General features: G+C 35.7%; 1 protein-coding gene across 1 annotated transcript in view; it reads right to left on the bottom strand.

The window, feature by feature from the left end:
• The window catches only part of COG5 (component of oligomeric golgi complex 5), a 183,340-nt gene that overhangs the window by 102,727 nt on the left and 67,608 nt on the right, over positions 1-13,005 (bottom strand). The window contains exon 7 of the mRNA XM_064656312.1: positions 6,512-6,642. Within this exon, the coding sequence (XP_064512382.1) occupies positions 6,512-6,642 (131 nt within the window). The remainder of the gene's footprint in view (positions 1-6,511; positions 6,643-13,005) is intronic.

The raw sequence follows: 13,005 nt of genomic DNA, 5'->3' as shown, positions 1-13,005 counted from the left end.
GATTTAGCAAGTTAACAAGATCATGAAAATCATAAGCATAAGACTGAAGATGAAAAATAAAACTGAATAATGCAACATGAGTATATTTCTATGACAAAGAAACTTAAAGGTTAGGATAGAGTAAAACTTGCTAAGGTATTTAAACATATGATGTGAAAGTTCTCTATACAAAGCTATTGTAAAAGAAAGAACAGAAACAGTATAAGTTAGTAGGATTTTAATTAAACAGACTCAAATGCCACTGTTATCTTTCACAATGAAAGCCAATATGACAGCTACAGCATGTTGAAATAAGTCTTCTCTGTCTACATTAGAATTAGAAAAAACAGTAAAATGGGTGGCTAAAATGAATTTAAATACAAAGCTTTGGATCTCATGCTCTGCCTTCACTCAGCAAAACTAGACGATTTAAAGTCAACTGTAGGTACCATCCTCACCTTATGCCAAAAGTAGCAAGCAGGTTCCAATTTTCCTTTTTTACAGATAAGACTTCATTTTCTTATTATAGATTCAAGAAATTGACTTCAAACTGAATAATCAAAAATACCTTCCATTTCTATATCATATTGTAGTCAATCACTTTATTATGAAATAACTGTCTCAGTCTAGTTCCCATCAGGATCTCCCCCAGGGAATCAAGATTGTGGAATAATAAGGAAACATAACAACTACTGCCTAAAGTGTACTATATTGGTTAAATTTTTGACAGTGATGAAGTTAAATTCCAACCACTAGCTTTCAAAGTAGAAATAAATGCCAGAAAAAAAAAAAGAAAAAAAAATTAAAAAAGCAATGATTATGACTTTAAAAAAGGTAGCATTTCAACTCCAGTTATTCCAGGCTTTTTATGAGGGTAACTAACAGTATATGGATAAAAAAGATGAATGGTTGTGTGCCAAATTGGAGGGGTTCTTTTCTCATTTTTTTATACTTTATTTGCTATTCTAATGATTATTTTGTAATTATGCACACATATGCAGTTATGCATATCTACATAACAGCAATCAATTCTACTGACACTCTGAAGTACACAAGGGCTTAAATCATTTAAAAGGTATGACAAAATATGAAAGCTAATATGTAAAAGCAGCAAAGAGCAGGCAAAAACATCTGGAAGCTAAAATTTTGCTTTTGACTAGCTTAGTACATGAGTGTGGGTAATGTAACAGATTCTTAACTAAATGAACTAAAGATGAACATTACAGAGGCCACTACACAACCGTGGAACACTCAAAGTGACATCCTCCTATGATATTAGACTTTGTTCTGCAGTCAAGCTCTTCTCCATAGAGCCAAGAACTTTAGACAGCATATTCATACACTTGTACAGTCCATTTTACTATAAAGCATTCATCTGAAGATGACACTAAACTAACAAAAAAAAGCAGGCATACTTTGATTTAAATCAAAGTGTTAAAATATCGTAAACTAATCTAGAAAAAAGGATGTTTCAGAGAAACATACACTCTTGCTAAAGTAGGCAAGATTGAAACTGAGAAACTCAAGATCACAAGACCCTGCCAAGAGAGTCATGATCCAAGAGCCATCCACACCTCTGGCAGTAGTAATAGGAAGCAATTCAAAAATGCAACATTATCATATTTTTCATGTTTCATCAAAAAAGTGAAAAATGGAGCCCAGTGCCAGCCATTCCTAATACTTAAATATCTCAAACTCCTCCAAGTGTATTTGTACAACTGGAAAATGCTGCCACAGGATAATAAAGAGCATGTATTGCTTAAGATCTTTGACATCAGATTGAACACATTAAAGATTAATTTCACCAATCTTGCCATAACACTGCAAGTTGTGCTACATAAGCACTTAGCTCAGAGGGCCCTGAAATGAAATAAATTACGCAACTTGATGATTGTGTCTGGAAAACTGGTCAATTATGTGCATACTTTACCCTCCAATCCCTTGGGGATAAGGAAGAGACCTATTAGAGATCCTTGACAAGAGATTAAATGCTGTTCTATGAAAGATGTCAGACTAATTTCACCAATTTTTCCATAACGTTGTAAGATGTACTATACAAACACCTAGTGTAGGGAACCTAAACTGAGATAAATCAAGCAACTTCTGGATAATCACCTCCAGACAACTAGTTAATTATGCAGGCACTTCATCCACCCATCACTTTTCTCAGGCACTGAATAGCATTAGTCAAGAACAATTATGCATATACATCTAGTTAATAATTTTTTAATGTTAAAAAAAAAAAAAAAAGCTGTACCTGTTCCAGAGACAACAACTTACAGGAACGGTGCAGTATGAAAAAGAATTCAAAACAGAACAATTCACAGAACAAATTCTACTTGGTGACTTACAATATGAAAACTCAAAATTCTCCCAAATATGCTCAAAATGATGACAGTTTGAAGATGTTACACTGAGTAACTGAAAAATTTTTGTTCAGATCATATTGTTTACCTATTATATATCCTGTGAATACAAACCCAGCATTTGAATATCTTTCAGAATTAGAGTTTAGATTTATTTATGTTGAGGTTTTCTCCCCCCTCTCCTTTATTCTGTGAGCAAAGCTCATAATTTTGGAAAAAATAAATCTATGTATTTTAAAAAAACCTGCAGACACAATTTAACATGCATTTGGACAAAGGACGGTTATTAAGTTTACATTTATTTTTTTCTTTCTCTAACATGATCAGGACACTTCACTACATGATCACCAGAACAATTTCAATGAATTATCAGTGAATTTAATTCTCCCCTGATCCATGCTAGGCAGGTAAATAAATTTTCCCACACTTTAAATAAGGGAAATTGGACAACAAACATCACATAATTTATTCAAAACCTTGAAAAAGAAGTAGTCTTACATCTACAGATGCCTTCAGGAGACAAAGAAAGAAAATTTTTACTCTTTATGATCAAAGATACAGAATGTTTCTGTAACACACAGAAGGACAAACTGTTTAAGGTGCAAACTCACAGAAATATGAGTTCTACTCTCATTTCCACACCACATCTTGCTTGGCCTAAATGGATATTTATATTTTAATCAATCTTTAATTACACATAGTCCTCTTTTCCAACTCTTTTCTGCACACACATGGCCTGACTCTTAATGCTACCAATGCTGTCACTAGCAGATGGAACTAAGTCTGGTCATCCCTGGCTGTAAGGCCGACATTAAGCATGTCAGTACACAGCAGAAAGAGTTTGAAGCATGAGCTAAGTTGCAGAGAAACGTTTCTTCTTTGTAAGCACAGCAGCCCCAACACTGTGTCTGGAAAAAAAGTCCTACCTGGAATTGAGCTATGGTGATCTTAACAAATTTCTCTTGTTCCCAGTAATCTCTTATTATTCAGATCTTTACACAATATTGCTGTTGAAAATAGGTGTGAAGAGGTGCCAAGAGCAAATCCAGATTCTTCTCCAGCCTATGGTTCATCCTGGGAGCGAAAGAAATGCTGGGGATGCTTCAGGTGGTTCCAAGATGGAACCTTTTTTCCTTTTAAATCAGAAAACATTGCTGTCCCTTCTCTTAGAAGGGTGACTTTTTTTAAAGTTCTCGATGCATCTCTGCTAAAGGAGTCTCTCCTGCTTTCTATGCTATCTGCCATTAACCTGCTTACAGCGTGAAGGAAAGTTAGCAAGGAGGTCCAGACTAAACAGTAAGGACAGGGGTTTGAATCTATTGCCTTGAAACTGTTCTGTGAGTCACGAAAAATCATCAGTCTGTGCTATGTACACTAGGAGTGGCTAACAAAGCATACACGACAATAAAAAAACCTGCCTGTAGCCACCGGTACCCCTGTGTGATTGGGTTTGCTATTAATTGTATTACTTTTGTCAACAATAGCAAAGAGAGATTACTCTTTCTAAAAGGGTTAGGAAGACAAGTATGGTTGGCAGCTCTATGAAAGCCTGTTAAGTCTAGACACACTGACAGACACTTCTAGTTTAAACCCAGATGGCAGCTTTAAGATACCATGGGGAACATGAGTTCAACCACATGAGTTGAAGCCTTCACTTCTGAAGCAGTCAATGGCTAATGCCACACTTCCAAAGGAAGGGGGAAAGAGATTTCACTTCCTCTGAGAAATACACAAATGTCACAGTGGTGAACATGCTATAAAAATTTGTATTACATTGTAGAGAAAAAGACAACGTATTACTTAAGTGTAAGTATCTGGTTTCCTGTGCTACTGTTGAAGGTTATTTGGGGAAATCTATGCACAGCTCATTAGCTTATACATCATTAAATTAATAACCAAAATAACAAAAATAGTTTCTAACCTAACCAAAGGAGATAAATAAAAATGTTGAAAGTGGCAGTTTAAACTTTTTAGCTCTGTTCTTTTTGTCAGAGTAACTTCTAGCAGCGTTTCCAAAAAAAACCTCTGAATTCTAGAGAAGACATTCACCAAATTGCAATGCCTTTTGCTTAAAAGGAGATATTTAAAGGTTTTTTATGTATTTCTACTTCCCACTTCTCTTTCAGGTGAACACTAAAATACTCTGAAATGGAGACATAAGGCTAACTCTCTTCTTAAGGCATTGCTGAAAAGTGCTAGATGGAATACAGAAATACAGCTCGCTCTTACGTAGGCAATTGATCTCATGTATTATTTACACAGCAGATCAAAACAAAGGTGAAAACTAAAATTGCTATTGCAGATATGAACACCAAATAAGTGAAGAACCACCTGGAAAAAAAAAAGAGATGCACTATTTCCAAAGGTACAGACTTGGCTACCAGAATAGACACTAGCAGGAAGACAGTCCATCTGAAGAACCCCGTAGTACCGAATGCAGGAAAAAGATGAAGATGCCATGTCCTCTTACAGGAAATGTCAGGGCGTGGAAGGTGTAAATGTAAATCAGCTTGTCAATAAAACACACAGCTACAATAATAGGAATCAAAGATATATGATCTACTAGTCATATTTCAAAGTCTAGATTTCTTGGGCAGTGCCTGCATGTGCATTTTCTAAAGCATACTATTTTTCCCAACATTAAATTCACGAATCATATCCAACAACAAATCTGTGAAGCATAACCCAACACCTCTTCATGAAAACATCCCCACTTCTGATATGACTAAGCACTAATAATTTTCTTCCAGACAATCTTCCATTTGTTGGAAACAGGCCCCTGGCTAAAGCACAACAGGCATATACTTTAATAATCTCTTGATTACCTGGATACAGCCTGGAACACCTAATAAATCTGTCAATTTTTCAGGTGGAGTGGGATTGATTTCCCCAGGGTTTCTCTGTCAGCTTCACTTTAGTATTTAATATGAAGAGAAAAGTATTAGAGAAGGTCAAATCTGACATGAAAAACTAGAAGGAGTACACACTGATGAAGACTTTTGCTACATTTAAAATAAGTGTCTGCTTGCTTTTTCTTAGGCCGTACCTTTGGTCAATTTTTATTTAACATTTTATATGTTTCATAGCTTGCAATGAGTCCAATCACAGCTTGGCAACATTCTCAAATAGCCAGAAGTTTCAACACTGGAATTGTAATCAGGTGAAAAATGACAGTGGTTTTATCTATCACTTTGCTATCAGTAAACAGTCGAGGGTATTTACCACAACCATGACTTACTGCAGAAAATTAGTTGAAATGAGAGGTCTAAGAAAAAGTTTGAAACATACTGATAATTTTAATCCTCAATTGTCTAACCAAGCCAATTTATTGAAGAGGTTTTCCATTCTGTATACATTCTAGTTTCATATCAACCTTCAACAGTATAAACAAATGCCACATCGACTTACAGAGAAGTTTAACTCTTGCATAAAAATGTCTTACTCTAAGCCTCTTTGTTCTCTAATTTAAAATTCAAATTTGATAGAAACTTGTACCAGATTTTTCTTCTTACTAGAAACAGGGATTTAAAATACTTTAGTTTTTAACGAATTCTAAAAAGTAAAGACAAAAGAACATTACGTTTTAAAAAGACAAGAAAATAGCAATAAAGATACTACAAATAGTTAATAAATGTAGCTAGGTTATTAAAATGTAGATAATCACACTTAATATGGATTAATGTAATTATGCATATTCATTTTTATATTCCCTACAGTGAATATTTACCTCAAAGTTTAAAATGCTCTTTAAAGTTTTAACGCAAAATCTTTCAAATCTTTTCAATATATTTCTGCACAGCTAAAATGCAGAAATCTTCTTACAGTTTTAAGAAACTGCATTTTTCGTATTTATACAGCTTGGCAATTTTGGCAAGTGTAGTATATTGTATTTAACGCATCAAGCTTTTGTGACAGTGTTTACAGTTAAAGTCTTCATATCAGTACCTACTTTCTCCCAGATTTCAGGGTCAGATCCTGCAAAATTTTTTCCTGTCAATGCTGTACAAGACCAGTTTTGTCAATTGCTTTGAATATTGTCACGTGTGAGAATTATTCACGTAAGACTTTTTTCACGTTTAATTTCCACTAGACAATGCTACACAAAGCAAAGGAAATCAAGCTCAACTCCACTTTTGAAAGGAAGTAAAGAAAAAAGTGTATTTTACCTGAGTCTCAACACCTTGCTCAAGCAACCTTTTAGCCTGGTTTTCCACCTCAAGCCGAGCTCTTGCAATAAAAAGCAGGTCATTTTCAATTACTTCTATTCCAGACAGATCTATCCCTTGAGAAAGATAATCTATAAAAGCAACAAAACATTGATAAGCATAACACGGGATAATGGAACACTTTAAACATGTTAAAACCTTTCAAAATTACAGTCAGTTCCAAGGGACATTTTTGTATACAACACTTGACAATAGAGTACATCAAAGTAATGTCTTATACCAGAAAAACTGAAAAATCAAAGGGTTATTACTCAAGAAAACCTGGATATTGAATACATTGAATTTACTTCAATGCAATTCTCTAGACCCAGAGATTGTCAGAGGTGCAAAGCATTAACTAGATTGTTAAACTTCTCTAAAGAGATATTTGAATAAGCATAATTTGGTTTAAGATCTGAAATTAAAGATGCATTATAAGTTAAAAAATTTAAATTATAGTTCAAATATTTAAATTGCACTTCTACACATTTGGAATCAAACACAGAAGAACGGCAAGAGAGGAAAAGAATATATATTTTTTCTTTTCTAATCACAGAATCATCACAACATTTATTACCACCATGGAAACCACCATCAGCAGAGTAGCTACAGATTACTGGCCTGGACTGGCGACTGCAGCAATAAAATCTATTCACACTGAACTTTTCTCAATGGTTTTTTTTTTCTCCTTTTTGATCTTTCTGGATTTAAAATAACTCAGTTCCCCATGTCAAGGTAGCCCAGACCTTTACGCTACCAGTTATCTGCAAGACAACGCAGGACTACTCTCATTTACACATTTTTCAGCATTTTGCTTAATCAAGCTGGTTGTCCACTGCTTCTTTTGAAAGAAACAAATAAAACTAATAAAATAATGGCCAAGGCATTTCAGCCAGTATCAGATACTTCCTCCATAAGATGATGTTCCACTATTTCCATTTATAACCAGCCCTCTATGACTTTCTAATAAATTTATCTTCCTTTTATGTCTTCCCAGAAAGTTTATTAAGGCACAGGCTTAAAAATTTGAGCTAAATTCACCAAACTGTTAAATCTTTGACAAATAACCTTTCACTTTGGTAGCCTTTTATTTTTGTTTATTCACAATAAACTAATCTAATTCTCAGATTAATTTTAGCAATCACATGTTCACAAATGAACACAAAATTCCAAGTGAGTCATTCCAGCTAAGTAGAGAACATCCCTGTACCTGCACATGAAAACCACTGTAAAGCTTAGAAAGGCATAAAGGAAATTATCTCTCTTAACAGTACAGTATGTCAAATAGGTTTTAGCCTACTAAGAAAAGGCCTGCAAATGCTTTTGTCTTTATGCATTTGTTTAAAAACGGATCAGAGGAGTCAGAGGACGGCCAAGCAGCAGGACAGCACACATCGCACTGCACAGGCCATTAACGAAGCCTTATATGCAGGTGTGCTCACAAAGCTGCTTTTGCCAGGGGCTACAGCACCCACACTTACCCATTACTTCCCTGTAACTTTTTGCTGTGACTAAGCTGCATCTCTACAGGTGGCCTTGCATATGAACTCATTAAAACTAATATTAAACTCCCACTAGTTCCAATGAGCAAGTGTCTTGAATGTGAAGACTAGTTTTCTGACACCTTTCAGCTGCACAGAAAAAAAAAAAGAGCAAAGAACTATCCACAGATTAAGTCTGCTGCCACAGTAAACTCTGAAGAAGTTTCTCGGCAATATGAGGTTAAAAGAGGTGCAAATATTACCAAAAATTTATATCCCACAAATACAAGAACCGCTGTGGAGTTCACTTATGGCATAATATCATATTCTGCAATCCCAGGCTGCTTAAACAAAATAAAATTATAATACAGTTCTGATATCCTAAATCCACAGAAAAATCTGAGGAAGAGAACTAAAAAAAGAGACTGTTTCTCCCTGCTGTGTTTTATCTCAAAATCTAAATTAAGTCACTTCAAGTGCTAAAAATCTAATCCTTCTGATGGTTTTAAGAAAAGAACAGAAAGACCATGCTGCTTTGGCTTCTCCAAAAACCTCCATCTGTGCCTCAGACTGCCAGCCACCTCCTGCTAAACTGCTAAAATCTGCAGCTTTGTTCCAAATTTCCTGCAATCCTAACAAAATGCCTTGGGACAATGCATTTCAGCAGGACTTCAAAACAGTGGCTAGACATCCGACTACGGATGCTCTTAGTTGCTATTCTAACCAGCAGGGAAGCTCTAACAATCTTATTACACACTCTTCAAAAGAAATGCAGTTTCCATAAGGACAGCAGGTCTATGGCAGAAACACCAGCAAGTGCCATTCCTGTGTGAGAGCAGAAGCTGCAATACAGGCAGGGTATGTGCCTTCTGATAGCTTTTATTGTCCAAGCAGACAACATAATATTAGAAATCTCTACACTTGCGTACTGTCGAGAGTGATATTGCTGTCATGGACAGCACGATTAAACCGAGCAGAAGGGCAGTTGCCACAAGGGCAGCCAGATCACTGCCAGAACGCCTGTGCATTCAGGATCCAGTTTATTTAAAATATTGCAGAGGAACTCACACATTTCAACCGGTCGATTCTAGTTAGTAAAAAAAACCCTGTCAAGTGAAATACAACAAAGATACTACCAGTTATTAACCCAGGGACTAGCAAATGTAGGATTTTGCTTCAGGCACTTGTGTAATCATTATTCTATTTCTTGCCAGGCACAGTCAGTCAATAACATTGTGGTCATGATCAGAGGTGAGTGGGACATGGGCTGTAAGGTACTTGTGTCTTCTGGTCAGGAATTAAGCTAACACAATGGCTCATTCCTCAGTTGGCACAGACTCTGGGGACTGGGGCCCAGTTTAAAACTTGTCAGCTTTCCATCTACTTTAACCTTAAAGCTCTGGAGTAAAACTATATTAACCCTAACAGATTTAGTGACTATAGTATTTATAACTGACATCTCTCCCTTAACAGATTTTAAAAGCACATATATAACATTTTGTTTACTTTGGGAAGACTTGTGCCTTAAACAAATGAGAGCCTAAGTAATTTATAACACCACATGCAAGGATGGTGGAGCAGCCACCAAGGCATTGCCCTCGCATGGAGCAGCACAACATGCAGCCCGTTGCCCCAGTCACTTCTGCTCAGCAGAGACAGGGAGGAAATTAGAGGAGGGAGCTTTAGTCCTAAAATCATTCCTCTGCCTCTCTCATCCCTCTGATAACTCTACCTCTTTATATAGGTTCATCAACATAAAGGCAAATCCTTAACTCTCCCATAGGGTGTTGGTATTGCTTGCCTTCTATCACACCCTATTAAGCTGGAAAGCACAGCTGGAAATTACTTTTTAAGGATTTAAAACACAGACTGCCTGCTGAATCCTCTTCTTGAACAAAAATACGGTATGTCAAGGCAGAATACACTAAGACCTAGGAGTAAGTGACATTTATAATCTACCCCAGCCTAACGAAGGGTTAGAACTTTGTATTTCTTTATAAAACAAACATTTTTGTCAATACAATTCTAAATTTTCTTGATTTATAAAACCCGAACAGATTTTCTAATCTACTGTCTGAGATGCTCCTTGAAAATGCATTTTTTAAACCAATATTTCCCAAATAGTTCTGTAAGAGGAGTTTCATAGAGACAAATCCAATATGCACACAGTACATTAGGTAGAAAAACAATACTTTGAGCAACACAGTTAGTTTTTCTTAATCTAAGTGACTCACCAACACAGAATCTTTCTATTATGTGATCTCTTTTTTTAACCTTAAATATTCTTTGTGATAATATAGAAACAAGATAGAAAAGAATCTGAATTAAAACTTTTTCTCAGTATTAAAATATGTTTTGGAACAGAGATAACTACAAAGCATCCATATGAGCTCCACAATGACTGTATTAGGCTCTTTATATAGACTGAGTTGAATTTGAGCTTTTGCTAGAAATTAGAGAAGCAAGAGAGGTCTACTGAGAAGAATCAGGTGCCCTAACAAAGAGGAAAACAGGATAGCCAGTAATAAACCAACATGTTTAGGCTGCATCACCCAGGAGGCTACTTGAGTCAAAGGAGAAACCCTTCTGTGCTCTGAGAACTAACCTCAGTGACAGTAATAAAGAGGGGAAAAGAAAGAAATTCAGAACATCTAAAGTGGATTCCCTTGGAGCAAACACCTAAGATCTGCACACACATCACTCCCCTCAAATGCAAGAATCCAACGACAAATTAAGAGGTGTTTTATGGGAGATTGGGAAGGGGCGGGGTACTGAAGGAAAATAAGCCATTTCTGAAGTTAAATAAAATCAGAGAATGATAAAATAATAGGTCTTTGTTTGCCTGCGGGAGGAAGGTTTGACACTTATTTCTTTTTCACTGGTTATTTATTTCGTTTCTTCAGTCTTAGTTGCAGAGAATGTTGGTGATATCTGTACTCTAAGAAGATACTGTTATTTTTCCATAATGAAGAAAAATTACAATTTTTTAAGAAACTCCTAATTTAAACTTCAAAAAGTCAACAGATCTAAATGATACCCACGAGTTCTGCTGCGATTTAAGTATGCAGCAGACGAGAGGCTACATGATTATCAAGAAATATTGTAAAAAGCTCACGTGCATTGGTAGAAGATGTTCATAAAACTGAATCTAAACTGCTATTTGCATTATTTATTTCTGTTACACACAATTAGGAGGGACTGGACAGATACTGTAAAAATACATAACATCTTTCCTACGAGGGACAAGTATTCAGTAATGGCAATTAATTTCAGTTTTCAAAGTGGTTATTAAAAGTTGAGTCTTTGGTCCTATACTAGTGCCTAGATATAATCACAAAAAACCCGAGTGGATTGATTTGTTAGAATTGCTGAGAATCCATTTGAATTTTTTTTCATCTGCTTCTTACGTACCTCAAAGTGATTTACTAATTCAAATGAGCCACAAATCGAATCCAGCACAGAAGCTTCCATGGTCTTAATGGAAATGTCAGTTATAGCACTATCTACTGAAAAGGAAGGACAAGATCCTCTTTGCCTCACTTGTATCCAAACCCAGGATCCTGCTGGGTCTGAATATACCAATTTGTATGTTTTCATCAATACAGGTAATGTAAAACCAAAGTCAGTCTTAGAACAGAGTGTGAGATCCCAATTCCCCAGCAGAAAATGTATGTTCACCCTTTCATGAAAGCAATCTAAGGTTTATATTACATGTCTAGTCTCTAAGTGGAATAGGCAAACATGTAACTTAAAGGACAATAGTCTGCTTCTTGAAGGCACTTAAATTTGCCATGCAATTGATGCATAGGGCAGATGGGGAATGGCAAGAGCAGACACATTTCTAAGTCTTTAAACTGGAAGCTAATGCTTCCAAAAAGAACCTTTACTCATGTTCTGTTTTAATGAGACTAATTCTCCACTTAGGCCGAAATGACTGCCCCACACTCTGCACCAAGCACCAAAGTACTTGCTGAAGTAAGGCTTATATTAAGCCTTTAAATCAAGTGGAAGGGATTCCATTACAGTTACTATAAAACAATATCTTACAGACATTTTATACAACTTGAGCTCTTCAGAAAAAGATGTTTATTCCTATAAAAACTGCATAAGGTGCCTTGTAAAGTGTTCAGAATAAGAATGTAATTGCTCTACACTGTGTCATATACAATGTCATGTATTTCAGACATACTTTACAAAATTTTTAATTTTTAATCTTATATTTTTAATTTGGATTTTTTCTGCAGGTATTATGAATTCATTATTAAAGAGGAAGAAAGTTTTATTTTACTAAAATGCCAGTTTCTTGGAAAACTCTTGGTATCTTCCTTTCCTTTTCCTATAGGACAAAATTCCTGCTAACATTTCTTCAGTGAAACAACTGAGAATAAAATCTCTCTGTGCCACTAAAATGCCATTAACTCCCTACGAAATCTGGTCTTTACTTAACCAATTTCTACCATCTTAAAAATTAACTACTTATATGCATAATACATAAGGTTTCAGTTTTCAGCTGTTTGGCAACACTAAGTGAGTCAAAACTGTCCTGATGGAGCCAGAAACTGAGTGGGGCCCACGGTGCTGTATTTCTGTTTGCTTTGTCAGGCAGCACGTTAAAACATTGCAGCTGTTTAAGTCCAGAAAAGGAAATAGAATGTATTAGAAAACCGGGTTTAGTAATCTGATAGATGTCCCTAGTGAAGGGGGACATGAAAAATAAAAACAAAGCAAAGCACTTCACAGCTTTCATATCAATCACATGCCGAGACTGGTTTAAAGAAACAAGGTTAACAGTACCAAAATCAAACTGGTGGAAAGTATATGGTTCAAAGAAAGCAAAACTTGAACTGCTCATTTAAACACCATTACCTTGTACCATAAAACAGACCTGCCATCTACATTATGTTATTATAGAATGGTTTGGGTCAGAAGGGGCTTTTAAAGATCATCTAGTCCAAGCCCCCTCCACGGGTAGGG

The sequence above is a fragment of the Pseudopipra pipra genome, chromosome 5, assembly GCF_036250125.1.
Source record: "Pseudopipra pipra isolate bDixPip1 chromosome 5, bDixPip1.hap1, whole genome shotgun sequence".
In the NCBI taxonomy this organism is placed as follows: domain Eukaryota; kingdom Metazoa; phylum Chordata; class Aves; order Passeriformes; family Pipridae; genus Pseudopipra; species Pseudopipra pipra.
The sequence above is the reverse complement of the archived record's forward strand: the minus strand, read 5'-3'. Positions and strand labels throughout refer to the sequence as shown.